The sequence below is a fragment of the Montipora foliosa genome, chromosome 9 (genome assembly GCF_036669935.1).
Source record: "Montipora foliosa isolate CH-2021 chromosome 9, ASM3666993v2, whole genome shotgun sequence".
Classification (NCBI taxonomy): domain Eukaryota; kingdom Metazoa; phylum Cnidaria; class Anthozoa; order Scleractinia; family Acroporidae; genus Montipora; species Montipora foliosa.
The window spans coordinates 40670823-40697595 of NC_090877.1; the positions used below are offsets into that span (position 1 = coordinate 40670823).

A 26773-nucleotide genomic window follows, 5' to 3' on the forward strand; every position below is an offset into this window, starting at 1 on the left:
TGCCGAATCATATGTCAAATGGAACTCATTAATAAACGGACAATCTCTCACAATCCATATTAATGGTGAAATGTCATTGGTTGAATTCTATGCCGATACTAAGATCAAAAGATTGTCAATCAAATCATATGTTAATTTCATCTCAGCATAAAACAAGAAAATTTATTCAAGCTCAAATTGCAAAAATAGAAGAAAAGAAAACATTAGTAAACGGAATCTTTAAGCTGTATTGGGAGGTGGCTGGAGCAGACAATTTCCTCAGTTTGTGTTTGCGGTATCAAACCCAGTGTTGAAAGGTAGTATAGAAGTCCTGGTTATTAAGGATGCGAAAGACATAAAGACATCATGCGTTTTGATCTTAAATATTTCATCCTTATTTTGTTTAAGGGCTTCGAAAAGAATCTTCGAAATGGGGCTGGATTGCGGAATGAGATGTATGAAGTTTATGCTTTGCGTCTTTAATCTCGTATTTTGGGTGAGTAAGGTTGCTAACCTTTTGGGATTTTCGCGAGCGACCTCGTTTGTCCGTAACACCGTTTTGCTTTCATTTCCAACCCATACAAAAAAAAAAGATTGAATTCGACTTTTAGTGCGCAGTTTTTGCAGCTTTTAACTGCTCATTAATTTTCTTGGTTGTGACTGTCGTTTTCATCATTAAAAATCAAATTTTCGCTTTGAACTTTTTTGTAGATAATTTTTCCCCGTTTTCTTAACACGGAAAAAGTAAAACCGTGAGGGGTTTTTGGATGACAGACCTCAGAGAGTTACCCTTTTTTTAGTGTTTGTATTTAGCCAAAAGGGAACATTTTTACAGAAATTACTGACGTTCACCTTATATTGCTAGTTTTCGTGTCATCTTATTTGACGCATAGACATAATATGTACAATCAGCGAAAAACTGCTCCTGGGAAGAGAAATCTTCCATTTAATGGCGTCTAATCCCACCTCGGGCAAAAAACTTGCCAGATAATCTTCTATATCAAATCAGTGATACCATGTACTTTATTTCTAAATTTGCTAGCTCATATCTCACTGAGAACTTTATTTGCCAGTTTTAAAAAGTGCCTGTGCTGCCTGGTTACGTTCAAAATTCACTAGAAAAGACAAGTGTGGATCGACACAGTCCGCCATATTTGTTAAGCCTCTGTAGTCTTCCTTTCAGAAAAAAACATATGTCTTTACTTCCGGACACGAATATAATTTTCCTGTAATATTTGGCAGCTCAAGAATACTTTTATGTCACTTTCTTTCAAATCATGGTTTTATTACAAAAAGGTAGTAAGTGAGTTCGAGGCTGCTACTTTTTTCGCTTTTGGTCCCTGGAACAAGGGAAAAGAGACGCGTCGAGTGTTTGTGATCTCTTCTGACGGTGTTTTCAAACTGAATGCTAACTGAGCGCGAGAACTAAATGAGGGCCAAAAAACACGACAAAGAAATTAAATCCTTGACCCATTGGAGGAAGAACTTTAATAGTAGACCCCAAAGATTAACCAAGGTTATGCGGGCACTAAGAAAAAAAAAATTGGTACATGTGAATTAATAAGCAGCCACGACTGTAACCCTTATCAGAAGTCCTAGTTAATTAACGTCAAGGTTACCACGGTACCAAGAAAATTTTACAAAAATCTCAACATTAAACAAACCGCTTTTTAGGTCCTAATCGAGCGGGTTGAAAGTGTCGCTCACTTGGCAGTCTATCCAGTTGAGGTTGTCTTTCAGGCTTTCGTCTAGAATTCCTTTTTTTTTTTTTTTCGCTTCTGCTGTCTTTTCAAGAGCACCTCGCCTCGCCAACAACTTCAAAATAATTCTTTCTTAAATCCTTTCTTCTCTTTTTCATTGCCGAATTTTATCAATTTTATGTTATGAAGAACATAAATATATTTTAACAATAATGATCTTATGATAGCCAAGTGTATTTGATTGCATAGTCACAAATCTTTGCCTAGTTGTTGAGAAATTAACTAGATCGTGATGGCAAAAATCGATCACAGACATGACTGATATATTTGTCATCTATTTTGACCTCAATGCCATGGACTCGCTTTTCTTCTCGGCGATGAAGTCACTTTGCGAGTTTTCTATCGTGACCGATTTTTTGGGGTAAAGACATCTCAATTCAACTACGCAAATTATCAATACTCCCTCAAAATTCATATATAAAAAAACTGATAATAATGCTTTCGAAAACTCTTCTGTTCAGTAAAGTGAGATTAATTTTCATCTTCGTAAGTTGCAAACGTAAGCTGGTATCGTCAGGTCGTTACGATTAGTTATCAGTCGGGCTTGTGTTGTAATTCGTTTCAGCGTTGTCAAGTCTTTTTTGCGCATGTATTCTATACCGAAGATATTTTCGAACGATCTTCTTCCATCCAGTACCTCGTGCAAGATTACACAAAAAATCAAAACAATTTCGCTCTGTTTTTTATGCAGAAAATGTGATTTTTTTTCCATTTCGTGTCATGGCCAGAGTGGGGAGTAGCGAGCGAGCGAGCGAGCGAGCAAGTCACAACTGTTTCAACTGTTTTCTCTGATTGTCTGTGTCACGAGTTTTTTTTAAGCCAATCACCGAGCAGCCAAAACCAAAGCTATTACAAAATTGCTCTCGACGCGATTTAAGGCAGCTCAGAGAAGTTATCTTTATCTTTTTTTTAATGCTTTGTTGCTTCCAGGCCGCAGGTATTGCAGTGATGGCCGTGGGGATCTTTGCGCGAGTGAGCGCCAGCAATTACTCGGCATTGATGGAGGAGGGAGGATTTAAGACAGCAGCAAACATCTTGATAGCCGCGGGGGCCCTGGTAATGATCATTGGTGGTATCGGATGCTGCGGTGCGATGAAGGAGAAAAAATGGCTTCTTCTCTTAGTAAGTTATGGAAAACACATTACAGACGCGCTTGTAATGCGTCTTTGTCTATAATGCGGTTGGTTGAAAGTAAAACAAAAAATGACGCTCAATGACTGGAAGAAAAACGTTGATTAGCCAGGCGTTCGGTGCATGCAATAACAATTTTTCCAGCCGGAAAACGATCGTTTGAAGGAGATTCTTTTGGCGGGAGGAACAATGAGATAAAACGAAAGAAAAATAATGAAATTGTGATCAATTTACACTGTTAGTTACTCCTTACCTCTGGTTTCTTAAGTGTAGAGATTAGTCGTGTTCACACTCAACGTTGACTATGATCAACTGAAGTATAAATCAGGCGATCGTACTCCATTCAATTTTATTCAATTATGGTTCAGTTCGCATCTGCGAAACCTCAAATACAATAGGCAGGGTAACGAAATGGTGCCGTATCGCGTGGCTGCCACGATTATCATTGGTTCAGGCGAGAAGAGAACCAAGGATAGCTTTCGAGAATAGAGGAAGACAAATCCAAATCTTCGCTCCATAAAGCGATTAGAAGTTTCGCGTGTTTTCCATTCTTTTCAATTACGCACGGTAATTAGCCTTTGTTAGGTTGTTTGAAGTAATTATAATCCAATTATAATAAGGGACTGTAATCCTTTTCATGTTTAATTCGATCATAAGCGAGGCCTTAAGTGAACACGGCTTTAGCTAAGAGGTTTAGTAGGAGGAAAACTTGACGGGCCCGTTCCGTTCCAAGAACTTGTGAAGAGAGCAAATTAAACCAAGAGTACGGGTTCCCTGTAGACATCTCTGGGGGTTTCTACCACCAATAAGGACACCAAAGACAAGTTCTCACTTTCAAGGGTGAAAGGGAATGCCGCTTTTTGTAAAGTTGTAAAGAGTTATTTAAACATAAACGTAGTCTAGATCTAAATGTACTGTGCGTGACAACCGCTTCTAATAAGGGTGTCCGCTCAATCGACATCATACTAGTGCCGGGAGAAAACGAGCTGCTCATGTAAGGGAGTTTCTACACCCAGGTATTTGACCCCAGCTCATAGAAAAGATGTAGAAGATGGTAATGGCTTATATTATTAAAAACTAGATCATTAGATAATGCAATTTTGAGTTTTGATTGGCTTGGCCATTAAGGTATTTGTGAGCTATTATACTATGCTCTACAAATATCAGTGGTTATTATACATCAGACTCATTATGAAAAATCTGATTGGTCGAGAGCATTCAATCAATTCACAATAGCCACTAAAATCCGTCACGTTCTCGTGTTTTAAACCCCGATAAAACACTCCTCATTAGTGTTCTTCATATAAAGAATACCAATCAGGCATAGCTTGTTTTTCTTGTATGCTAATATTCTTCTTTCATAATTTTAACCGTTGTTCTGGGTCCAGAGGGACACGCTTTTTGTGGAATGTTTTTGAAGCTGTTCAAAAAACTCGCAGCACGTGTTTTACCCCGATAAAACACTGCTGCTCGTTTTTTAAACATTACTTTTCTCACTGTTTTAGTATATACTAAAACAACTATTCACCTCAGTGTCGATTGCTAGTAGTGGATATTTGCCTCCGACCTTGCTTCGCGGCTCGGTAAATATCCACCACTAGCCACCTCCATCTCGGGGAATAAATGTTAACGGTGGGAATCATTTGTTTTTGCAAAAAAATTAGGGAAAAATGTATCCATGATTTGTGGGTGTTTTTAATCAAACAATTATTCCGTTTCTGTGAATTTAGTATGCCTTCCTAGTGATGATGATTTTCATTTTGGAAATCGCTTCTGGAATCATGGCCTACTCTCAGAGAGATAAGGTAAGAATAAACAGGAGTGTTTCATGTAGTCTGCCAGATAATGGTAATCACTTTGTGTAAGTCTCACTGAAGTGCATATAACCGATAACGGCTGGTTTACACATACGACGCAAAGCATAAGCATAAGCAGCCTACGCAGGCGCATTAACTTGTTGTTAATTAGTGTCTTTTGTTCTAATGAAAGGTACCAATTACCAAAACGCTACTGCGTCTGCGTATGTTGCTTGTGCTTATGCTTGCGTCATATGTGTAAACCAGCCTTAACAGAAGCACGTGACCTTGAAACGTGTAACTTGCAGCTCTTTTCCTTGAAACAAAGCTGAGGATTCTAGGACACTCATTTTATGCCCAAATATGGACAAAAATAACATCGAAGCTGGACGCGCGGGAAAATGCGCGAGCTACGTTACATCCAGGCAAATGAGGAAATTTTTAAATAAAAAAAAAACCCCAGCTCTGAAACAGAGTAAAACGCGTCAAAGTCATGAGCTTCTGCCGATAACAAGTGCTCTACTGATTAGCTGGAAAAACTGCAAATTAAAGTAGGCTGGTTTGGTCTGTGATGAGAGAGAAAAAAACCGGAGTACCCGTGGAAAAATCACTCGGAACAGAGTAGAAAAGCAACTAACGCAAAGCAACCCATATGTGACGCTGATTTCGGGAGCAGAATCCAGGCCACATCGGTGAGAGGCGGAGGCTCTCACCAACGTACAAATCCTGTTCTTCAAATTAACCTTCAATAGGCCACTCAAAAGAATGTCGGACAGGTGTAGACAAATTCCCCATTTTAATGAACAAGTGTGACGTCGAAGGATGTCATTAATGTAACCTGGCCTCAAGATGTCACGTGGCTGCTCATACGTCCAAGGACTGCAACCAGGTCGTGACAAAATTTTATGGAGATTATCCCGTAAAAAACGAGGGACAGCAAGTATCAAAAGTTCTTACATTTCATCAGTTGTCACCGTTACCTGTCCCATTTTAGAAGTGGCTCGAAATCTAGCTCTGTTTCTGACAACACGGTGCAGATGTTCTTTTGTCCAAACTGTTCTTAGTATCTAACTAACCTCCGTTGTTTTAGGTGATTGGTAAGATAGAAGATACTGTGAACAAGACTATCACACTTGATTACGGAGAGAAGGGCAAGGAGAAGCTTACAGAGGCAGTCGATAACGTCCAGCGAGAGGTACGTGCTGAATAGAAGGGGTCTTGGTATGACTACATAAAATGGAATCTGATGACAGTTTGTGCATGGCTGAGGGTTCCGTGCAGACATAAGATCCAAGGATCTGGTGACTAGAAACAACTCGCAGGAGTTCTTTTGATCGCTCAGCATTAGCTCCAGAATGCAACACTGGCGGATAGATGACATAATCTGCAAGAAAACCGTCCTTTTTTGACAAATAGACAAAAATTTTCGATACTCCCATCCCAAAATCGCGCCCAAACAAGGGCAAGCCGGCCAACCTCAAACTCAGGCTCTCACAAGGAAAGAAAGAGCGAGAGCTTGGGTTCACAGTTGTGAGACGTCTTTTACCTCATGTATGCGAACATCAGAACACCCGCAAACCTGTTTGAGTGAATCTTTTGCATATGAACTGTATGTATTATGGGATTTGAGAAAGTAGAAAATTTTTAATTTGTGTTCTTTGACAGTTAAAATGTTGTGGAGTAACGAGTCCTGACGACTGGAAGAAGTCAAAATGGTTCAGTTCAAAACGAAAAGCGGCGAAAGAAGATTTTCCCGAATCCTGCTGTAAGACGAAGGCACCGAAATGCAGTGCGACAGGAAAAAAAGACGCCATCTTCCAAGAGGTGGGCAAAGAGTTTTCAACTTAGTGTCGAAAGAAATTGCGCGCTTGCTTAAAGTGTCCTGTGATAAAAAAAATCTCTTCCTTTTTGTCTTCAGATTTTGAAAGTGTGTTTGCTCAACATCTTACTGGCAAAATTTTGAGCTTTGATTTTTATCCAGAGGCCGTTTACTTTGAGTGTAAGTTTTAGATCTCACGGTCCGGCGTTACTCACGTTCAAAACTGACCGATTGGACCTCAGAGGGTTGGATCCAGGGAAAACTGACATCAAAGGCTCACTAGCTTAAAATTTCAGCGTGTGAATGCAGCTTCATTATATATGCAAAACACGAGTTTAAAAGTTTGAAAGCCCAAAACTCCGGCTTTTACTTCGTATAGAAGACACACATGACGTAAAACAGTAGAGCAAAATCGTGAAACAATACCTAATCAGAATTCGAAATTCCTTAAGACCCCTAAAGCTTTTGTTACGTCATGTGTGTCTTCTAGACGAAGTAAAAGCCAAAACTCCCGTGCTGCCATTGACATCATTTTCGCCTCAATCTAGCTTTCCCAAGATCTTAAAGTTAGTAATGGCGGACCATTAAATAGGTTTGACTGGTTTGACTGGTTTATTATTACATCACATCGCAGTAAAATACTGAATTGCGTAATTATTTACAAGTTACAAATATACAAATATAAATATAATGGCTTAAAGTTTTATTAAAAAGTTCTCATTCATCTCAAACTTGAGTTGGTTACAGTCGCACAAAAAAAATTTGCAGCTGAAATAAACCAGTGTCTTTCTGAAATAAAGGCTTAAAACTTTGGTCGCTAAGTGTTTAGTTAACACAGTTTTGAAATCCAAAGAAAAATAAGAATTGATTTTTTTAGTCACAGGGGCACATTAAATGGTCGTATATCCCTAGCTCACACCTCGCCGACAGATGTTTTTTTTTATCTCGTCAATTTTGTTTTGCTTGACTTCTTACGGCTTTGTTTTTAGCTACTATTTTCTCTCCCCGCGAGAAAAACCTTTGCAACGAAACGATTTTTTTTCTTTTGAGCGTACGTTATACACCTTATTTCAAGATGGCCACCAATTTTGGTATTCTTTAGTGCACTTGCAAATTAGCCCTTGTTCCCACATTCAAGGTGAAATATTCTTTTGAACTTTACTTTAAAGAACAATGCAAAAAGGGCTAATTTACAAGCAAACAAGACAGCTATTTTGGAAGAAGGTGTATCGTTTCTGCAGAAACGGCATACGTAAAACACATGGCACTTCTCCATGACTGACCGATCTACTTTCCTTTCAATCAACTACAAGTCGCCTGAATGGGCTTATAATTCGGCGAACCAGAGACAAAGGAGGTGTCTAAACCTTGCCCCCCTCCCAAAGAAAATTGGATGTTCAAGAATATATTCAACAAAGAAATGAATGGTTTCGTGACACATATTTATTTCTCGCGAGAAATAAAAGAAGCAGTGGTAAAGACAGCCGTAAAAACACAAGCAAAACGAAATCAACGCGATAAAAACCTACAAAGACGTGCATGGTATACCTAAGGCACGTGCGGGCGATTCGCCAATCAACCATGGACGCATAAAGAGCTCTGTGACCATTTGTGCAATGAAGATAGGCCATAACGACAATGCGTCCATAATATGTTATATCCCCAGTCATTTTTCTCACCCTGGAAAATATCTTTTAGCGGTCCCGTCTGTGTATTGCTATTTTTTGGTCGCCATCTTGGATCATCAGTCGTGCTTGAACGAATTCGCACAAAAGCAGAGCCTGAAGAGACCTCTTTTATAGTGCGTCTTTTATTTAAGGTGGCTCAAACCAGTTTTAACAATTACAAGACGCTGTTGTATGAGAAGGATTGAGTCTACAATACTGTTTGCCCTAACGTCTATGCATTCATTGTTAGGGTCATATGTCACCTTAAGGCCGGTTTACACGCTACGATTTGTCGCCCCGGTCTGTCGGCCAGACAGTGTCGGGGCGCGAATCTTACGTGTATTTTGACACCCGATCTTAAGGCCCGACGTGAAGAATGTCTAGTAGCCCTCGTTCTTTTTTAAAGCGGTGCTTTACTCCGCATGCGTAGTGAATGCTACGGCGAAAACAAAATGGCTGACGAGCACAACGGTTTTTGGTCGCTTTACTCATCAACAGCAGCAGCAACAACTTCATTACTGTTACTTGCTGCAGCATTATTAAGAATCAAAAAGAGAGGAAGAAGGAAAACACGATGTGCTTGGGTGAAAAATTGGCATCGGACCGAAGCCGGGGCTTTCCACCAACTTATGTCATATCCAAGTTGTTCGTTCAGTGATTTGGCTACATGCGTTCTCGCAATCTCTCTTTTGTTCTTGCCATGATACTCTTTATTCCCTTTGTCATATAGACACGGATATTTAATCCATTCCGCTATCAACAGGGAGATTTCTTTCTCTTGGAAACTGCGCGACTTTGGCCTCTTCAGAGTCTTCATGTCCGCCATTTTGATTGCTTCTGTTTGGTACGCATGCTCTTTTCTCAAAGTTTTGATTGACATGTCGGCTTCTTTGAAAGTGTCGGCCCGACTCGACAAAAATCTGTTGCACTGCAACAGATTTTCTGAATCGGGCCGATTTCGTTTTCACGAATCGGCCTTAAGATCGGGTGTCAAAATACACGTACGATTCGCGCTCCGACACTGTCGGGCCGACAGATCGGGCCGACAAATCGTACCGTGTAAACCGGCCTTTAGCAACATGTCCACAGGTCACACGAATCATTGGGCGCTTTCCATTCGACAAAAAATTCAAGGCAAGGCATCGAATGGAAGGAAATTTGGGTATGCCTCTCAAAGTGGTCCCCAATTACCGAAATTCTGGAACAACCGGAAAATCCTGACTCATTGGTTTATTCGTCCTCGGGTGTAATTGCTGTTGATATTTTGGAACAATACTCGTTGATTTGATTGGTTTCGAGCGGCCAACCGAAAAATGCTGTTTCATTCGCCACATGAAATTTTCGACATTTACAACTATAAGTTCTGCTCGAATAGAAAGCGGCCATTGTTTTCTTTGAAAATTTGCATTTATTTTATGACTCTCAATTCATTTGTTGTACTAACACATAAATAACACATAAATAGATAGAGTGAAAAACGGAAGTTGCTATGGAAACAAAGCGATGGAGTGATTTTGTCGAGTATATAATAAATAAAAAATCGTATGAACTGGCTCGTGCATTTAGTGATTTATGGCCACTCGTTCAGCTCGTGAAATTTTGAAACCTTTCAAAACATAAAACATTACTCGTGGCTATAAATCACAGAAATGCACTCTCGTTCATACGATTTTCTACACATATCAACCGCGGTGCGTTTCTTTAGGGTTGTTCTCAAGCACTACAAGATTTTGCGAAACGAAAAATGGCTGTGATAGGTGGAATAGGTGTTGGAATTGCCATCTTACAGGTAAGGGTTACCTCATCACAAAATCTTCATTTTTATTCCAGTGATTTGTTTCATAATAAAGCCAATCATTTGAAGGGAGCCGGTGACGATGTATGAAAGAGGTCCTCAAAGGGATTGGGGGGTGGGGGGGGGATTGGGGGCACTTGTTCCCCTGTTCTCTTTTAAAATGTGCTTGTGTTCCCTTGTTCCCGAAATTACTTCCAAACTTGTTCTCATCTTTTAGATCCTTAACAGTCTTTTACGATTATTCCATCTCGTTCACGTCGTACAATGTGGACGAAGTATCCCAAAAATAAAACGGTACGAGCGATATCAGAGTAAAAAAAGAGAATGAGGGATTCGAATCTGTAAGCTCGCGTTTTCGTGAAAACAAGAATGTGATTTCACGGCGTTGTTGTTAAGAGCACCGCAAAAAAATGGTTTCAAATGCATGCGCACACTCGCAGCACAATTATTGAACCAATGATATTCTTCCTTTATGGCGTTGTCATCGACGACCGCGTTGTAGATCTTAAAGTCCCCAGTAGGGACAAGGAAAACGGAAACGTCGACGAAAACGTCACTCCAAAATATAATAGAACTTCGCGATTAGTCTATCTTTTTCTCGTTATGAAAAGGGGCGAAATATCAGATAACGATATTCGTCCGAGCGCTTTTAAAGGAAAGGTAAAAAAATGGACTGTTCATGGCTTTATGCTCGCGTTGTCGCCGAAACCGAAAATTTGGTCATTTCACATTGTACGTCAAAGAAATGTACTAAAATGCGCGCTCCACGTGCAGCACGACTATTTTTCCATCTTTCAACCAATGATATTCTTGTTTTGTGGCGTTGTGGTTACCGTAGCCGTCGTCGTTGCTTAAACTTCCTATTGGCTGGAGAAGCTTCCTAATTCATCCTCGTGTTGCTGGACGAAAGCGATATATAGATTTTTTATTATCCCCTTTTGTTCGTCCACTTGCATTTGTACCTTACACCATTGCCATTCTTGTCTCGAGAGATTAGCTGCAAACCTCCTATAATCGTACAGCGTAATTGCCAGGCACTTGCGATTGTATTCTAGTCACTTTGTGCATGCAACGGGTGTTATTTTCCAAAGGGATCCTCCACTCCGACAGAAAATGACTTCAAAGCGCAGGAAATGTTGTATCCGACGTAAATAAATCTCGAATCACCTATTTCTCTTTACAACTTTTTTAGGCTCTGCCATGTTGGTTAAATGTGGCAAGTAAGGATCACCCTAATTGTGTCCCCCAGTGTGCCGGAAAACAGGGCTACACGCCACAATAATTCAAGATGGGGAGGCGCCCACAAATTTAAAACTGAAAAAAAAAACCTCTTTTTAAAATTTCAACCAAATTTGAGTGCAAGGTAAGCTAGTTGCTTAGCAACCAGCGAAAAGACAACTGCAAAAACAGAGTTCTTGGCAGAATTCGAACCTACGACCTCCGTAACATAGGTATGAAGCTCTACCCATTGAAGAAGAACTCCTGGGGCGTTTGACCGCTTATATAGGTTCTATATAGACAAAGTGTCTCACGGTTGTGTGGGTTTTACAATGACATGCGCCTCATATTAATCTTCAATGCAGCTATTGACGGTGAAGGGTTTTGAGCATCCGACCGCTGTTACGAAGGTCGTAAATCAGAATTCTGCTTTACACTGTCCTTTCGCCCGTTGCCAAGCAACCTGTATTCTTGCCTTTTTCATGGGAGTATAAAATCATTCGCCATCAATAACAGTACACGCTTGGGTCGTGTTCTATTGGGATCAACCGTTTCAACCGCAACCGGTTTCGGTTGAAGCGGTTGAGGTTTCCCAATAGTACACTTTTCCAATCGTTTTCGGTTGAAACGCGGTAACTCCTGGGAATAGTTATTACCAGACTTTTCAGCGTTGACAAGTTGAGGCCCGAAAGCAACACGGCAGGGAGCCCGCGGCCGACTTTAAATGGCCCGCGTAAACGACAGAGGTTGCTGCCAATACTTTTTCTTTCAACCGTTTCAACCTAGTTTGATGCCGGTTGAAAAAGTTGATCAACCAAACCAACCGAAAACGGTTTTTTTCCCTAGAGAACACGAAAAAACCCAACCAACTAAAAACGGTTGACCCCGATAGAACACGACCTTAATGTATGGTCCCGTGACCAAGAATCAACCAATCAAGGTGCTCGTTTTGTCGAGTGTAAGTCTAGGTACATAAAAAATGCATTTGAAATATGAGTGAAAACATTATTGCCTCCGATTTGAAGGATTTGAAATCTTTAAACTAAGGCGTCGTTGATTGATTTCACTTGCAGATTCTGGGAATTATATTTGCCATCTGCCTTTACCGTTCCATTGGGTACGAGAAGATATAATTTCTGCCAAGTATTGTGTTTGAGAACTGAGGGAATATTTGTTTTTGTGATACTAATCGAGGAAGTTGCTATTGGCAGCGGCATTTGTCTCAAAAATGAAACTGATGTATTATACCCGTTTTAACAAATTCATAGGTTATTACTTTTTAAGATTCAGTGTATTATTCTTGTGATAAATGTTACTTGGCATTTTCCGTTGAAAAAAAACGTTAGAGGTCACTATTTATATAAGATTTGATATTTTTCATGTTAAATGTGGCTTAAGGTTGGAAGATTTGCGCATTTGAAGGGCACAAACTACGAAAAACGAGTCTTCGCATCTGTCCTTTTTAAGTTAAGTTTCCTCTTCGTCTTTCAGTGTTCTAACATTATCTTTTTGTTGGACATAAATTTAAGACTGTATATTTTTGCTTTCTTCAGTTATTTCTTGCTTATTTGTGTATTTGTTTATTTTGGAGTTGCGGAAAACCCTGCACTATTGGTAAAATTGCAAAGTTTTGGCAGCAAACAAGGTGTGTCACCATAGCAACGTCAAATCGCTTTGGCAGAATCGACCACAAGATTCTTTTTAAGTTTAATGTCTGACGGGCTTTTTTTCTTAGTATCTTACTAGCTCAAAGTTTATTTCGATTTAAAGAAGTTACACTAAGTAAAGATAGTTTACTTGTGTACAAAAGTGGAGCTGTTGAAAAACTCAAGCGAGGTTGTGGGTGTAGGAGTAAGAGATTCAAGCAACAGCTACGATAGATAACAGTTTGTTTGTGAGAAGGACCTGAATAGTTGACAGTGGTTCACCAAAGTGGAGGTCAATATCCACCGATTTCACCGACACTGAGGTGAATAATTGATTTAGTATATACCACACAAGTTGAATAATCAGCCGAGTTTATCGATATATAAAATTTAGGGTGAGGGTAAAAGGCAGAATGTGTTTGCGGAATGGCATGTGGCATGACCTACAGAATGGCATAATTATGCGGGATGTAATATATGCAGAATTATCTTAATTATTGATAATTGTTATAGATCAATAGTTAATAGCCCACTTTCGATGTATTAAAATTCAGTCCTGAACAAAAGGCATCATCTCGAGGCTCTGGGGTAGAAGCATACAGTATTTATTCCTCAGAACCTCGAGTTGATGCTTTTTGTTTAGGACTGAATTTTAATATATCGAAAGTGGGCTATTGTTCTTGATTTTCTCCCTGTATTTATTTTATTATTTATTTACTATTATTTTACTTATTAATAAATTCCCTGCTAGCAGAGGTCTCTTTTCTTTTGCGTTCGCTGGGCTGATGAGTACGGGAGAAGAGACTTCTGCCATGGGTTGAAACTCACTTTCATCCAAGGTCGTCACTTATTTCTATCCCTCAAACTGACATTTCCCTTTTTATTCAACTTACACGACGTACAATCTACTTAAGACTTCAAATCTACTTCAACGACACAAACATTTTATACAAGCTGAGAAGATTACAACTTCGCTAAGCACTTGCCAGCGAACATGCAACGCTCAATAGAGATGAAAACGAAGCAGCTGCAATAGTGAAACGAGATGGAGAAATTAGAAAAAATCTGCCCTCCTTAATGATGACGAAAACAAGATGCTGAATTACCACGACGAGGGGTGACTGGCCCCAAGCCCCAACTGCTGATTCGGAACACTTGGAGCTGTCCTTTGCCCAATCTCTCCCTCACGACCAATCCAAAAGGTCGGACCCACCAGGGGACGAACCCCAACCGGCCTAGCTCGTGGATTCAACGAGGCGCACGAGCCACACCACCACAACAAGGTGACAGCCCCAGAGGTGCAGAGAAAAGAAGGTTCCAAATGAGGTTAACGTGTTGATTACCGAACCGGGAGTAACGGCAAGATTTCCCAGTGATACCACGCTTCTGATTCAAACTAATCCACGACTTGTCTCCAAGTTTGATGACCAAACACCAGTTTGATTCACCAAGACGAATACGACCTTGAGTTACTGAGGCTCTTGGTACCTGACAGCAAAGCAACAAAAAACGCAACTTTTTTGCAACAGACCTATCAACCCAGGCAATAGGTGAAAGATCAAATTTTCCTTTCTATGAGCGAGTTTCCTGACGGTGAACAACCAAGCACTTTCTGACAGGATTTTGCCCTGATCATGGCAACTCCCCTGCGCTTGGCAGCGCGAGGCCTGGGCCTCACAAGAACTCAGTCTGAGCTTGACACCCGAATGTGACTCACTTAATGTGATTTCTGAATTGCGAAGAAATTTACCTTGGTCACCAAAGAATTAAACTGCAGACCTCAAAAACCAACATTTGACTTGATTTGCGTTGATTTCAGTTTACAGTGTCCCTAATTAGTGCTACAGCGTTAGATGACTAGACACTTAAATATAGTTCCTTTCCTTTACCCCTTAGTTACTCTTACTTATTTGTGACAGTTAAACAACTTCCCGCGGCTTTAAACTACTATATATAAACGCATTAAAGAAAAAAGTCACATTACACCCCTAATGTTAGGTCTAAAAGAAGAAAAGGACACGCGTTCATCGAAAGCCCCGAACCAATTATGGCGCGCTAAGAGAAACCAAAAATCCCCCTGTGTCTTCGAAAGAAAAAGACTTGGAAGGCAAAAGACGATGCAGCCATTTTGATTATACTGGTTTTTAAAGATGTGATTCCACCAATACCGGCTTCTAAAGGGCCAAGCTGATGAAAAGACGATTAACGCAACCCCGCGATTATGTAAGAACCAAAAACCGCGGTTTTTGGAATTTTGCGCGGTGAAAATACGTCGACAACACAAATTTACGTAAATGAATGAAGAGAGGAGAGAAAAAAACATGCGGAAAATCTTCAGTTTTTTCCGTGTAAGTTTTAAACGGGCTTTGAACAAACGAGCCTAAAATGATCACCTTACATCATAGTAGCAATTCAGCGTGCCTTTGAAATGGTTTCGAAACAAGCTCATTTTGGTTTGTCTGGCCAAACGTTCGCAATATTTCAACGCAACATCTTGCAACATTGTTAGGGCACAACATGTTGCATACTTTTGGCAACCCTGTTGCGATACGTTGTGGTATGTTGCAACATGTTGGATCAAATTTGAAAAAGGTCAAATTTTTCATGCAACATTTTGGTTGTTGTGTGGTGTTGTACTGGTTTGGCCACGTTCACGCAACATTTTGCAATAGGGCATGCGCGCTAGGTCCACTTGTTGCACCCCAGGGGCCTGGGGCACATAAACATTAACATGTTGCGTTGGAAATGAGGCGCGCGTTTGGCCATTCCGTTATACTAAATTGTAACTGGTCCCGTTCCGGAACCAGCGCGGCAATCTACTGCAGTTGTCATCGAGGAATCTCGAGGTTGATTCTCACGGCTTTGATGATTTAGCAATCATCTTCCTTGACAAATTGTAACTTGTTTCGTTTGTATGACACTATTGTGTCTCACACATTGTCCAATGCAACACGCCTAACTGTTTTCAATGATCTGTTTTAACAGATATTATACAGGAATCTCAGTTGTCTCCTTACTATCCCAAATGCTTAGAAAAGGAATCGTGCGTGCACGATTGTTCGTAATAGTTAATATCGACGCAAATTTTAATGTTGTGGTTTAGATAAAGAGCTATAAAGGGCGCAATATTAAAAGAGGTCTCTCTTCCTGTACTCGTCAGCCGAGAGAACGCAAAAAGAAAAGAGACCTCTGCTAGCGTTGAAATATTAGTAATAAAAAATCTCACAAATTATTGCGACGGGCGCTTAAGCATAGACAACGTCTTTTTTCGTCCCGTATAACGAAGGGCGAGAGACGCATCGTACGTCTGGATAAACTAAATCGTTTAGTGCGTCTTCAAAGACGCATCAAACGATTTATTTTGTCCAGACGTATACTGCGTCTCTCGCCCGTCTTTATACGGGACGAATTAAATGACGAACTAAAAGACGCATTAAATTAAATTGCCCAAAGTCGCCCAGACGTATTATACGTCTCAAGTATAAAGACGGCCAATGTTACTTCATCTGATTTTCGAACCAGATGAAATAACATTATTTTCAAAGTTATTCTTTCGCTTTGACCATTTTTGCATTTTTCGCCTTGAAGGCGACATGAAATATCCAAATTGAACTCTCTCTCCAAGCATCCATACCATTGATCGATGCCATTTTTATTTACTGAACGGTTGGTCCACACTTTCAACGTAGAGTGATTTGGTATCATTGCGAAATGATTAAAAATACGTAAAGTTATATTGGACAATGACGTTGTCGTGGTCGTCATTGCGTAAGCTACCAAGTAAAGCGTTAAAACGAGGCAAACTACAACAGACAAACGCAAAAAGTAAAAGTAAAAAAATCAGACCAAACGCAAAAATCATTCTTTTCTCATTTTGCAAGTTAGTCTGACTAGCCTCGGTTTACAGTCAAAATTCTCTCAATCTTCAACATACAAACGAGACTTCTAACGCTAATTAACACAGGCAAAAGAATGATCTATTAGCGGCCATTTTTTTGTGTTCGGTCAATATACATGCACGTATTTAGTCTTCAACCAAGTCAAAGAAAAAAAAATTCCTCAACTGCTATTTGTCAGGCGTAAAACTGCCGTCATAATGATCTTATGATATACCACTTTGATCAAGCAGCTGGGGAAATGTCTGGACTCAAAGAAACAACAAACTGAAAACTTCACCGAACTCTGGAGAGGTTCTTTAGCGCAAGCAAACTAAGGCTGCTTTCCATGCTTCTCACAGAGCTTTCTGCCTGGCAATGCCAGGTGAAGCGTAAGCAATGTAAGCTGAGAAATACGAGAACATTCTCACAGGTTGGCGTCAACGCCTGCAAGTGCCACCGCGTCCGCGCTCACGACCGCACTTGCTGGATTGAAGACCACGACGAGGGAGCCTCGAAGCCCTCGATTGCCGCGGAAAATGCCTTCTTACTGAAAAATCTGAATGTGGACCAACATGGTATTGTTCTTCACGTACTGCGGTTCACGGATCTGCTCAATTGGGGCAAATTCCACCAAGTCGTAGCCTTTGTCATTGCACGGAGCTGTTGGTCTCTGAAAGGCCAACAGATTTGGCTTGGCGACCAGGGTCTCGCTGATATGCTGACGAAATTCCACGCCATCTCTCTGATCCAAGATGGAAAGAGCGATTCTTCCAGTAAAGGGCCATTCTAGGATGTTATCATAATCCCCTTTCATCATGTGAACGGACAGAGCAACGAACCTTCCGACTCCACTATCCACACCATTTAAGTTGATCCGCATGCAGAGTTTGTACCCGTACAGGCTGGTATGGAAAGCTGGGCTCTGTATGGCCGTCATAACTCCGTTCATGGCATCTTGACGACACTGCCGGTAATTCTCTATCCTCCAGATGTAGGAACCATTGCACACACGGCCTTCATACTCCAGCACCTTCGTTTCTACCCGGTTAAACCTGACAGATAAGAGGAACACTGTTAATAACCAGCTGAGACCCATGGTCATATCACCACTATAAGCAGCCAAGGTAAACACCATTTTCTCAGAGTTAAAGTGAAGCCAAGAATTTGTACATGTCAGTGTTTTTTAAAACTCATTTCGTCATGAACTTTGGTGAAAAGTACTTAAACGAAGAAAATCAAAGGAAAGGTCTATTTAAAACAGAAAGTTTAGTATCATTTATACTGCCACTCATTAACATATCAGTTTTTTTCGTTTTCATTCATAAATTATCATTGGATTGTACAGTGGGAAAACTGCATCTCCAATGCGGTGCGAGGAAATTTTACGTCAAAATAACCGAAGAAACTGGTCTAGCTAAATTAGAGCCGAAAGAACTGAGTCCAAGACAAACTTCTACGATGCATTGCTTCCGCCCGGGCTCGGAAATAACTGAGCATCACAGTTCTGCCTTTGCTATGCCATCTGAGGAAAGGTTAGACTTCTCTTCTCAGAAGAGGACGATTGACAGTAGTATAGTAGCTCCTGTAACCTGCTATTGTTTGGTGTTGTAAGCATCTGCTATTGTTTTTAAAGTCGTACTATCATAAAAAATCAATTTCTTTTTTCCTACAAATTTTGAAAGTGTGTTTGCTTAACATCTGACTGGCAAAATTTTGAGCTTTGATTTTTATCCAAATGCTGTTTACTTTGAGTGTAAGTTTTGGATTTCACGGTCCGCAATTACTCACGTTCAAAACTGATCGACTGGACCTTAGAAGGTTGGATCTCGGAAAAAGTGACGTCATTGCCTCAATAGCTTAAGGTGGCTTACTACAGTTATCCGAAGAAAAAATATCAAAATTTTGAAATCTGTGAAATTAATTAAGCAAAATGATGTCTCTCGTGAAGTGTTGGTCACTGCAATTGATGTAAAATGTAATTTTATCTTCCTGGAGGGGGGACTGGAAACTAGACATTTCAAAGGCCTTTTTCTCAAAACCTTGCCGTACAACCAGGGTTAAAATTTTGCGAATTAAAAAACAACATGTAGACAAAAGCGTCAACATTTTTTCAAAAAGTTCTATCAGACAGTTTTTCAGTTATTATTAAAATAGACGAAAATCGACGTTTTTTGTCATTTGTGAAAAACCTGTCTGGCAGATTTAACCATTTCTCTACATAATTATTTTTTGTCGCTTTCGGAAATCCAGAAATTTTGAGGTTGGGTTGTACGGCTGGTTTTCGAAAAGCCTTTGAAGTGTCTAGTTTCCAGTCCCCCCTCCAGGAGCTCGGTCACTATGTTTAGCATTTTCCCCCGATTTGCATTTATTTGTTCGGCAAAATTACATTTTACATCAATTGCAGTGACTAACACTTCAGAAGAGACATCCTGTTGCTTTAATTTCACAGATTCGAAAACGTTGATCTTTTTCTTCGGAAAACTGTTGTAAGCCACCTTAAAATTTCAGCGTGTAAACCTAGATTATTATGTACGCAAAAAACGCGAGTTGAAAGCCCGAAACTCCCGTGCTGCACATTAATTCAGTCGCGTACAAACGCATTGTATTCTTAAACTAGTGAGCCTTTGACGTCATTTTCTCCTCGATCCAGCTCTCTCAAGATTTTATGATTTCCATTTAAAATAAACAATTGTCTTTTTGAAATTAAGGCTTTAAACTTGGGCCAGTTCGTGTTTAGTTAACACAGTTTTTGAAATCCAAAGGGAAAAAATTGATTTTTTGTTCATAGTTCCACTTTAAAGGCCCAGTTATACGCGCAACACTTTTCATGCAACTTGGCCTGGCCAATTTTTCTTTGGTAGTGTTGGTCTCTTAACGTTTGATAGAAATCTCAAGCCGTAGTCTTAGTCCATCACCTTGGTCACTGGATTTTCTGGGAGTAAATTCTCATCATATACTCGCGTCGCATCGCACTCACCTAACAGTAAGCTCTTGTACAGGCCTTTCTACCCTTATACGAGTGTCTTCGAGGCGACGTTCCAAATGCTGAACCGAGCTGTTGAGTGCATTAACAAGTTGTCTCATTTCATCTATTTCTCCACGCTGCTGCTGACACAGTGTTGCCAAGTCATTCACAAACACGTCATGGCTGGCCTGCTCTTGTGGAAATGCCTCCGCGCCACTCATGGTGCGTCGTATCTGATTCCTTGGTGCTATCTCCAGTTCGCCGGACTGATCAGCCTTTAATGCTGCAAATGCCTTTGCCATGTCAATCAAATGACTGTTAAGCTGCTCTGTGACATGCGTATTTACTGCTGGGCGTGGGCCCTATGTAGAGAGTCAAATACATGTCGATCATCAAATGACTACACTGATCCTCCCTCGTTCTCGAGAAGTAGTAATGGTAGTAGGACTGAGTGGAGTACAGTTCAGGGAGTAATCGGGCGAGTAATTTCAAAATCGCGCTCGGCCTATTTGAAAATTCTTGCACGATTACTCCCTGAATTGTACGACACGAAGTCCTATTATCAATTAATCATAACTATGACAAAATACAAGAAGATGATGATAATAATATTTTTATAGCTTAATCTGATCAATTTTTCTTAGTTCTTTTTAACAGCTCTGGAAAAAGATAAATGATTCAAGTACAACTAGCGCGAATTTAATGACGCGTATAACTGTCCAAGGCGTCCAATTTCAAACTGTCCTTTAAAGTATAGGTAAATACAGGTAATCACATGATTTCGAGTGCAATTTGGAATAAATAAGCGAGAGTAAATTTTTTTCAAAGGCGAACAAAATTGCACAAGCCCGTAGGGTGTGTGCAATTTAGTCTGAAAAAATTCAAGTGCTTATTAATTCCAAACTGCAGGACAAAAATCATGTGATTACTTATCAAGGGCTCAGTCAAACTAAATTTGGGCGTCTAGCTCAAATTTCTTGTTTTTGCAAATCTTGAATCGGTGGGCTGTGAAGTATATTTTCCCAAAGAGATATTCTGAAAAATTAATTTAAAACAGCTAAAATCGCTTTTCTTTGTTTCCCGCCAAAATCCGCGAGCGAAAAATGATTGACCTATTATGTCAAAAACACGTGGAAGGATCGGGTGTCAATTGAGAGCGTTTACACGCGATCTGCTACTTTAGCACATGGCCGAACGCTGAGTGGCTCAGCATAATTGACTTTCAAGGGGGCGGAGTTATTCAGCAGACCGTGAACTGCACGCGAAATCTTTAAGCTCGATTTTCTAGGGCTTTATTTTGACGCCAAAATTACAACTTCTCGAACCTCCTGTCCTATCGGGGTTTAAGATATCGCTTCCAAATTTTCAGTTCTCATAGATGATTGTACTACCTCAAATACTGTGAGAGGAATTTTTTCGTTTGTCTTCGGAGACTAATCTTATGGCACTTTTTCTGCCCGAATTAAGTATGACATGAGGGTTTCCACTGCGCGTACGGTGCGTGATATTGCCCTCAATTCATAACATTTCAAAAATTCCTTACACGGTATTGGAATGCATTCATCTGTGACTAAGATGCAACTTAGTTTTCGACTACGGAAGTGCGGGACTGCGGGAGCAACAGATATACACCCACTGAAGTCCAGTTAGCTTTCGACTAGGGGAGCAATAATTATACACTCGCTTCATTAGCCCATTTCCTAGTTGTTGCAAATGGAAATGAGTTGCGTATTCTCATGCAAATCAAACTCCTTCCCTTTTAATAGTTGAGCGCCAAGACTCGCTGCGAAGACCGACACAAATAGCGACTCGGAGATGACCCATTCCATTTAGTTCACGACTGCGGGTGCGGGCCCAACAGATTTATGCCATGAAAAAATGGCCGGGTATTCTAGAATCGTTCCATTTTTTTTTATCTCCACGATCAGTTTGATAAGCACGGTCACCACAACTTTTCTTCCTGTACGGTGCAAAAACAAATTTCCTATTATAATGTTAAGCATGGCTTTGTACCTCAAACGAACAGCCCACAGTGCTGAAAGGGCATTTTATTTCCGCTCTTGGACAATCTTTCTCAATGTGTTCCTGCATCTGGAGAATAAAAATCATGAACAGTGGTACCAAATGCACAAGAATCTCCTCAAAGTTTTTGTACTTGTAATATTTACGGACTCGGTGTGGAGTGTCCAGAGTGGCTGGCCCCTGGACACCTCAAGTGAGTAATTAGTATGGGAGTATTTAATATTTAAGATGAAAATTAGCATAACAGCAATGGACAAGTAGATGTAAGAGGTACAGTAAATTAAGCGGCAAAAGATATGAAGTAAATGGAAGACCTCGAAGTTAGAGTTGAACACTACAATGAGTGACTTATTTTATTAGCCCCTGGATAATATAATGCATATGAGCATTCCCGCTGCAATATTCTACGATGTTGTCAAAAGAATTTCTTATTTAATGCAAAAATTTGCTTACCTTGTTTCTTGAAATGTTTTCGTTTCCACAGTTCTCGCACAACAAAGGGTATTGTGGGCAATTTTGATCATGAATCTGCAAAAATAATATTTGACATTGATACAACTAAACTTATAAATACTACAAAGGTAGTTGAAATATTATCAACAAAAGTATGACATTGACTGATACAACATGTCGTACATCATGTCATCAGCTTCAAACATCACTATCAAATGAGCGTTTGATTGGACTGTGTCCAATAGAAGATGGCAGAGATGTCAAAGAAGATTTACAATGAAAAGAAAACTTTAACGAAGAACACATGCATCACTGCTGGGCCCCCGTTATTTTCTTTGTTAACTGAAGATGAAAAACGTTGCTGAGTAGTTGAAAAGGGTGGTCCTGTTCCGACCCTCTTCTTCCAAATGCTCCTCTAGATCTTTGTTTTACAATTTCTTTCTACAGTTCTTGGGACAGTTCATATTGAAAAATTCACACTCCTTCAAATGATCCTTACAAGAAAGAGTCATTGCTCAAAAACTGAATCCTTCTGAACAATTTATTATGCTTACTGCAGCTCTCCATTTTAAACTTGTTTAATATGCATTTTTATGCTCACTTCATGATTTCTGTCTTTCCAACGTAGACAAGTTTCATGCATCCACTCTGTCACAAATGCTGTAACCATGTGCATTATTTTATGTCATTTAAGCAGCCAATCAGCTTTCCGTATTAATAAACACTTTCGGTGCGGTTAGCCTCTGGTTGTTATTAGTTTTTTCAATTACCATTTTGTAATCACTGTTTTGCACCAGTGATTAAAACTAGTTGAAATTGGTGAATGTGAGCCATTCTCCTTATCGATGTCAAGTATGCACCAAGTGATATAGTCCGTCAAAAGAGCTGCCTGAAGGCAGTGGTTGTGCACAGATCCCTTCAAAAATCATACTGTCTGCACATTGACATCCACATTTTTTGCGCACTTCTTTAAGTGGTGAGTCAGTCCACAGACCGGCTGAAAAATGCATCCAATTTTTAGCCACTGAGTAACACCAGGATTAGTATGACTTGCACAGGCTGTAATACAGCAACTAGTTAGTCCATATACTGACAGCAATAATAAATTATACAAGATTTTCTATTTTACCGGTAATGATCGCCTTTTATCTGAAATAAAGTAACACATTCTAATTGAGGCACATTTAAAAGCAACTGATGATGATTCGAAAGTTGAAAGTTCCAAAATTTGCATACCTTCATCTCCTCAAGAGGACCTTTCCATGTGCAGCCATGCGACTCCTTAAAGTGGCAGAACACATTATGATGCAAAATTTCTTTCTTGGCAAAGTTGTCTGCAAAAAGCTATGATTAAAAAGAGGGGGATTATAATTAGGATATCACAAAAAACAACTGCTTGGTAAATAACAATTAATTTACACTTTCAAAGCGGGTAAGTTTTGTCCTTTACGTCTTTGATTCTTGAATAACGCACAGGCTAGGTTGACAATGGGATTAACTGGCATGGTTTGTCCTTGTCCAGTCTCTTCTTGCTGCATCACTTTCATTTATTTAAACACCCCATTGGCGTAGTTCATTAGTGGGCATTAAACTCAGCCAAACATTTTCATGCCATAATGTACAAAAAATAATTCTCAAGGTGGTGGTTTCTGACAATAAGCAGTTTAAGTTTTGAAAAGATCAAAATGACGGGAATAACTATTATTGTAAGGATTTACAAGGTCTTCTGTGTGAACTGGCTTTTAAGAAAGTTTATTGCCTCTTTTAACTGCATGCAAAAGTAAATTCTGATTAGTCAGCCTGTACGTAAGGAGTTCTATAAGAAACATACCACACTTGAAAAAAGGATACTCACCTTCAATTCATCCAATTCTTCACTACAAATGGGACAAATGCGATCAAATACCCTAAAGTAATAAGAAAATTAAAGTAAACACCAATAAATAGGGGCATGAACCAAACATAAAATAGTAGAATGTAAGGCATTCCCTTTGAAATAACTCAAACATTTGAAAATAATTATGGTCTAGAGCACAGAAGGGTTCCAATAACCTTTACCGTCACTTGCAACTACCTGTCCACACGCGTGACAAAACATGTTCTGCCGGTCAATCAAAATTCAACGTTTTGAAACTCAAACTTCAAAGTTTACCCGCCCACTTGGAAACGTTTTGGCGCCAGTTGTGCAAATGATCGTAGGTGATTTATTTGCCGTTTGGCAAGACATGGCGTTTACAATTATTAAACTAGGTAGGAATTTCAAGCAAGGTGTTCAAAACCTGCAAAAGACAAAATGCCCGTACGTGTTGCTAACTTTGCTTCCGGTGAAGTGTTTGCAAAGTGGCGCCAAAACGTTCCAAAGTGGGCGGGTAACCTTTGAAGTTTGATTGTCAAAACTCTGAATTTTGACTGGCCGGCAGAACATGTTTTTGTCAAGCGTGTGGACAGGTAGTTGCAAGCGACAGTAAATAGAAATAACAACAAGAAAAATTAACCCTAACCGTAACGGTTAAATCTTGCAGGTATGTCTCGGCAGAAACTCGTGCCATCCTCAGGACAAGTGTCCCCATCACTTCAGATATAATTAGATTATATTCTACTTGTATACGGCTGAGTCTTTCTGTTTGTGTCTCAGTGACATATCGTTTCCCGGAAAAACTCCACGCGTGCACGCGCAATGTTGGTCAATGACCAAATGAAATTGGTGTCTGACATTTGCAGACTGCAGACTGCCTACAAATAGCACTAATAAACATTATTTAAGTCTAAGCACCCATTTCAAATAGCGCTGATAAACATTATCTAAGTCTAAGAACCCGTTTTAAAACGGTGAGCTTCACCGCGCACCGGTGGCTCAGTTGGTTGAGCACCGGGCTGTCACGCGGGAGGTCGTGAGTTCAACCCCGGCCGGACCAACACTCAGGGTCTTTAAATAACTGAGGCGAAAGTGCTGCCTTTGTAATTACATCTGCAAATGGTTAGACTCTCTAGTCTTCTCGGATAAGGACGATAAGCCGGAGGTCCCGTCTCACAACCCTTCAATGTTCATAATCCTGTGGGACGTAAAAGAACCCGCACACTTGTCGTAAAGAGTAGGGCATGTAGTTCCCGGTGTTGTGGTCTGGTCTTTCTGGTCTGGATAGGGTAGGGTGGAGCACCTCGCATAGGACCTCGAGTCCTGTTCGTGCTCCTTCCCTCTGGGCAGGTTTGCCCAGTAGAAAGAGACAAACCAGATGTCTCGTAAAAACATAATTGTGATTTAGGATTAGTCTGCAGTCTGCAGTCTGCAAATGTCAGACACCGAAATGAAATCTCCTTTGATGACTCTTAATCAAACCAAAGGATTTTCCATGTCGTGAAGAGATAATAATCTACTGGCCAACAAAGAATAGCGAAATCAAATAAGCCGTGAGTAAGTGTGACATGACTTAACTACGCCTTTGTAAGAAACCAGACTTCAGACAAAAGCTGTCATAACTTTTCCAACGCTCGATTATACACCATGTGAAGTGTGACGAACCGTGACATTTAGCGAGAGCAATACGGTGGAAGGAATGCGTAATCCCAAAATAGAACTTAGCGCTATGGTAAGTGTTCGTAATTATTCCATCTTGTTCTTGTTGAACAATTCGGGCGAACTATAATCGATTACTTCGATCGCTCTCACACAAAAAATGAAGCTCAATTGACTTAAGAAGCAGCACACCAACACACCGTTGTTACATCGTTGGAAGATTGCTTTCAAACTCAAAAATTCACCTCATGGAATTCCTGTCCAAGGTAACTGTGCGGTGCACTTTCGTTGATCATTTACGCGCCGCAATTCAAGAAACACCGAGCATTGCTTTTGTTTTTCAAATCTGCCAACCACAGGAACAAAATGCAATGCTAAATGCAATGACCGCGTAGTACTTGCGTGTACACCGATATGCCTCGTGTTTACTAGGTATTACAATTGATTTCCAATAATTCTCAGAAATAATGTAAAAGAAGTGACATTGTTGCTCATGATGTACCACTGTCACAAACGTCGCAAATTGTTTTAATGAGTAAGCAAGCGAATATAAAACTCAATAGCCGAGATTTCGGCTACCCTGGGTACCAAAGGGCTTTTTTCCTTTGGCGTGATCTCTATGAGCGGCGAAGCCGTGATACCGAACCCCAAAGCCGTCGTGGCGAGGAAAAACACCCTCTGGTCACGGCGGTTGAGAACCTCACTTCCATGATTTGCGTTTATGAACACGGTCGCTGATTGGTTTGTGTAGTCAGGGCCAGTCCTTTCCGAGTAAAAACAATCTAACACTCAATTTCACTGGTTTAACGGCGGTAGTGCACCCAAGTGGCCTCAAAACCGGTTTTTGAGCGCAAGGAGTGTTACGAAAACAAAACTGGCGGTGGAAGGCTGTGAATTCGAGCAAGCTTTTAGAGGTTTGCATTGTACAATACACAGTAAATTCTGGATTTTCGGAGATTATAGAATTGAAACGTGGTTAGGAATTTCATTTTTCGTTATTTGTCCCTTGAATGCCTTGATTGATTCGCATATCCTATAGAGCTGAAAGAAAATCCTAAAACCGTGAATTAACTCTAAAAATATTGTGGTTCGAGCAAAAAACCAGTCACGCGTGAGAAAACTAAACCGCA

The 26773-nt window shown here is 40.2% G+C and overlaps 2 protein-coding genes across 2 annotated transcripts in view; one reads left to right on the plus strand and one right to left on the minus strand.

Moving 5' to 3' along the window:
• Positions 1-159: 159 nt before the first annotated feature.
• On the plus strand, positions 160-16545 carry LOC137969912 (CD151 antigen-like). The gene is made up of 8 exons (XM_068816320.1): positions 160-296; positions 388-475; positions 2670-2861; positions 4601-4675; positions 5757-5861; positions 6332-6490; positions 9858-9941; positions 12239-16545. Exons 2-8 carry the CDS (start codon positions 410-412, stop codon positions 12296-12298), a joined length of 741 nt encoding a protein of 246 aa, XP_068672421.1. The 5' UTR covers positions 160-296; positions 388-409; the 3' UTR covers positions 12299-16545.
• Positions 16546-16826: 281 nt separating this feature from the next.
• LOC137969911 (TNF receptor-associated factor 6-like) overlaps positions 16827-26773 on the minus strand; it is a 21481-nt gene continuing 11534 nt past the window's right edge. The window contains exons 2-7 of the mRNA XM_068816319.1: positions 23985-24036; positions 23366-23473; positions 22130-22204; positions 21668-21745; positions 19667-20016; positions 16827-17741 (exon numbers count right to left, since the gene is read on the minus strand). Of these exons, the coding sequence (XP_068672420.1) occupies positions 17234-17741; positions 19667-20016; positions 21668-21745; positions 22130-22204; positions 23366-23371 (1017 nt within the window). The 5' untranslated portion in view covers positions 23372-23473; positions 23985-24036 and the 3' untranslated portion in view covers positions 16827-17233. The remainder of the gene's footprint in view (positions 17742-19666; positions 20017-21667; positions 21746-22129; positions 22205-23365; positions 23474-23984; positions 24037-26773) is intronic.